Source organism: Rosa rugosa, chromosome 3 (assembly GCF_958449725.1).
Source record: "Rosa rugosa chromosome 3, drRosRugo1.1, whole genome shotgun sequence".
NCBI classification, from domain to species: Eukaryota; Viridiplantae; Streptophyta; class Magnoliopsida; order Rosales; family Rosaceae; genus Rosa; species Rosa rugosa.
The window spans coordinates 41,240,102-41,244,363 of NC_084822.1; the positions used below are offsets into that span (position 1 = coordinate 41,240,102).

The following is a 4,262-nucleotide window of genomic DNA, read 5'->3' on the forward strand; positions in this document are numbered from 1 at the left end:
TTTTTTTTTTTTTTTTTTTAAACTTAAGGTCGATTTCATAAGAGTACGTACACATCCAAAGTTTATAGATTGCTTTAGGCGTGAAATTCTTTCCATTGAGCATTGGAAAGTTGATAGACAATATGTTTTTTTTTTTAAGAAGAAAAGGAAATTACAAGGAGAATCTTCTAAAGTAACCACAACCGAGCAAGTCTAGATTAAAGGCAGCGACTACTTGATTGGGAGTACGGTCGAACCAAATCGTAGGGTTAGAAAGACTATGGCCTAAAGACGACATCACATCTGCTATGAAATTAGCTTCTCGAAGAACATGGGAGATAGAGTAAGAGCAGAGTTTGGATAACAGGATCTTGACATCACAAACAAGGGAACGAAAATGCCAAGGGACTTCACAAGAGTCTTTAATGCAATTAATAACCGGAGTCGAGTCACATTCTATAAGAATGTTAGAGAAATTGAATCTAATAGTAGCTTGAATGTTGGAGAAATTGAATCTGATAGCAGCTTGCATACCATCCTTAAGAGCAGCACACTCACCAGCTGAGACATTAGTAGAGCCAACATTCCTAGACTCAGCCACTAGAGGAAATCCATTGCAATCTCTAATTATGAAACCAGCAGCATCCTTCCATTCAAAATAGAGCCATCAAAATTTAGCTTCACCAAGTTTGGAGGAGGCGGAATCCATTTGATACCTTTAGCCTGAGAGCGAGGATCTCTAAACACAGATTGATCAAAAGTTCTGTAGGAGAAGCCAATGAAAGTAATAGCATGTACTACAAAAGAAGCGTTGAAATTAGTAGACAGAAAAATGAGGTTGTTTCTAACTTTCCAAACCTGTCAACAGGTGAGAATGCAGTCTTCTATGGTGGCTGAGGCTTTATTTTGGAAAATTGTATTGATCTAATCTTTCAAGGAAGGGGCACTTGAAGGCGGAGGGAGATGATGAGCAATATTCCAAACACTAGTATATATAGGGCAGGCATGGAAAAGGTGATTGGAGTCTTCCATACCTGCTCCACACAAAGCACAAGAAGTATCCAAATTATTAATATAACGAGCTAAGCGAGCTCTTGTTTTTAAACTATCCCTAAGAATTTGGAGGGATATTCAAATTCCAAATCTTATTAAGAGTTTTGGTCTAAGAGTGAATCTGGGAAGAGCATTGCATCTAGGTGGCTGAATTAATGGAGAACTTACCATTAGGAGCCGGCTTCCAGACAAATTCATCATCAACATCATAGCGAGGAATATTGATACCCGTAACAGTCTTTACAACTTGATCATCCAAGACAGAGGAAAGTTTAGGGATATTCCAGTTTCCATTCTCAATATAGTTAGCCACATAATCATCAAGGTTAATAAAGCTTCTAACATCATGATCAACAAGATTTAAGAGAAGCAAATCGAAAACCCAGTTAAAAGTCCAAAACTTAATACCCCCCTACCATCACCAATAACCCAGCGCATACTTTTAATAATAATCTTTCTAGAAGACAGGATACATTTTCAGGCTAGAGAGTGATTACGTACTGCTTTTGAATATTGAAGAAAGAACGCTCGTAAATACTTTTGTCTCACTATTTCAACCCACCAATTATTTTAACTGAATATGCAAATACATCATCAATGATGATGACATTTCGATTCCACGTCCCATGTATACTAATATAGTTAATAGAGATCTCTCTACTCTCAGGAATTGGTTTTAACTTTGAAGCATCCTCCAACAGTGTCTCTTGGACATAACCATAATCCAAAATATTCTTATAGAACGGATTTTGAGCGTCAATGATTAAGGGATTGGGTTGTGCCAAATTCGCTCTCTTCTAAGGGTGAGTATCCATCAAACCCATGAGTTCCCATGTGGCCTGTGTTGCCGCTGTGCCGCCATCTACGGTGGCAGTAGTGTCGTGCCCAATTCTCCTTGGGGCGGCGCTACGTCTCATTGTAGGAACGTTTATCCTTGCAGGCACGTTTGAGACTGGTATATGTGATCTTGTCACTTTAGCGATGTTAGAAAACGCACAATGCAATGTATATAGTGCACTCTAGCCTATAGATAGAATGATTGTACATGAAGAGAGACACAATATATACATATAAATTAAAGAAGTTGGCCTAAGCCGAATGTAGTACGTACATGGTTTAACAAACCCCATGCCATCTCTGCATCATAGTTGATCAAAACAACAATGGCCTTAATCAACGGCACGGTAGCGGCAACATGAAGTCGTGAACCAGCTGGTCCAACGCATATAATCTTTGTTAATTATATATATTGTCTCGATCAATTATTTGACTAAAATCAAGTTGACTTATAATTATATATGAAGATGAGGATCTGCTAGTGAAGTACCAAAGACAGAATGATCTCCTCAAGATTTCGATTATTCCTTTCACTCATTCCCATGATCATCACCATCACCAATATCAGGCCTACTCATCAAGCCGGTGAGTATTTATTTGAAATCAACGGTGAGTATTCATTTGAAAGCAACATCTGTTCTAAAAGCACCTTCAACGGCACCTTCGGCAAAAACCTCAATCATCTCTTCTCCTCCCTCCTCTCTTCAATCAACGCCACCACGTCCACCGGGTTTTACAACTCCTCGTACGGAGAAATCCCTGACAAAGTTTACGCAATCGGATTCTGTAGAGGAGATCTCAAGCCCCCTGCCTGCGCTGCTTGTCTTGCCGCCTCCACCGCCCTTATTGTCAAAAACGCTTGCCCTGATGCAAAGGATGGAGGTGTAGGCTCCATAAATTGCACGCTACGTTACTCCAACATCTCCATTAGTGGCATCAGAGTAGAAGCACCAGCTATATCTGGCTATAGCCATGGTGACAATATCTCATCATCCTCAAGGTTTGATTTTAATCAAAGGCTCACCACATTATTCGAAACATTAAGAAGTAAAGCCGCGGCGGGTAGTGTTCTTAAATTTGCTGTTGGGCACTCAAACGCTCCGGTTAGTTCTGGTATAACGATATACGGACTTGCGCAGTGCAGTCCAGACTTATCGGAAACAGACTGCAGTGTTTGCATAAGTAAGGGTTTGGAGCAGCTCCCATCATGTTGTTATAAATCTTGGAGTTATGTTGGTGCCAGCTGTAGCTTAAGGTATGATCCTGACCTCTTCTACGACCCCGCAACTGATCCGACACCACTGCCTCCGCCATCACCACCGCCAGCCACTACCACAAGTAATTCTGGAGGTAAATTTACCTGCATATATGTGGCCTCATATTATATATGTAGTGAATGTATTGAGGCTTAATTTCATTCACAATAAAAAAAAGGGGTACGTAATTGACTAATCATGATTATTTTGTTCATTGATCGGTACCGTAACACCCATTAAAAAAAGCATCCCTATATAAAATGGCAAATACCTTTTTTAGTTGAAGAAAAAATTAAAATCATTTAGTTGGCTCATTAATTTGCATCATTTCATCATCATTATTTTATTTTGATATGATGGTTGTATATAGCCATATAGATGACACGAGTTCCAACTGAGTAATTTTCTTTGCATACGTTTGATTAGAAGTGATGATCGGATTTTCAATTTTTGCAGGAATCGAAAGTGGCACATCTCGAATGGTCATGATCACTACTCTTGTGCCAGTCGTGGTTTCCATGTTTCTAATTGTATCTCATTCTCTATCCAATGATCTGGTATACTTTTTGGTTCAGTTTGTTTGAATTTACTGTAATTTGGGTTCTAGTTCAATAAAACGTTTTTTTACTAGTTATAATTTTATATTGTTTGACTCATATTAATTAGTTAACCATAGGAATCTCACTTCTAATTCACAAATTATGTATGATAAGATTGATAACTAATATTTAGCTATCTGGTAATACTTGTCGCTTTTTCAAAGTTATTTCAAGTACGACACGCTGTTATCATTATGCAAGGATTGAAATATCTGATATTTCTCTCGATATAGCCCTTTTGAAGTGACCGATATATCATAGAGGAAAAATATCTTATCATTCACTATTTCTGCGAAATTTCTCCAATATTGTTAAATATCCTCAATATATAAAGATATTTAGGATATATTCCGATCAAATGAAGAAATATCTGTAAAATCTGATGAGAAAAATAAAAAAATAAAAAAGTTACTTAGTTTTTCAGAAAGAAATATATATTATGGAATATGGAGGTTATGTGGGGGTGTAAAATTTTAAGAATGGTTTCTACGGTTTGGAAAATTAAAAATGCTTCGAGGTGAAACCTCTTAAAGCAGAT

The 4,262-nt window shown here is 37.8% G+C and overlaps 1 protein-coding gene across 1 annotated transcript; it reads left to right on the forward strand.

Moving 5' to 3' along the window:
* The first annotated feature begins 2,384 nt into the window (after nt 1–2,384).
* LOC133736295 (cysteine-rich receptor-like protein kinase 26) lies at nt 2,385–3,709 on the forward strand. Its single transcript, XM_062163744.1, has 2 exons — nt 2,385–3,219; nt 3,582–3,709. The coding sequence occupies exons 1-2, from the start codon at nt 2,412–2,414 to the stop codon at nt 3,707–3,709; spliced, it is 936 nt and encodes a 311-aa protein (XP_062019728.1). The 5' UTR covers nt 2,385–2,411.
* The last annotated feature ends 553 nt before the right edge of the window (nt 3,710–4,262 follow it).

What these genes read in the sequence shown, in the direction of transcription:
- LOC133736295 (XM_062163744.1), top strand. Translation starts at nt 2,412, where the DNA reads ATGATCATCACCATCACCAATATCAGGCCTACTCATCAAGCCGGTGAG. An exon ending in TACCACAAGTAATTCTGGAG is followed by an intron (nt 3,220 to 3,581) that starts GTAAATTTACCT and finishes CAATTTTTGCAG; the next exon opens with GAATCGAAAGTGGCACATCT.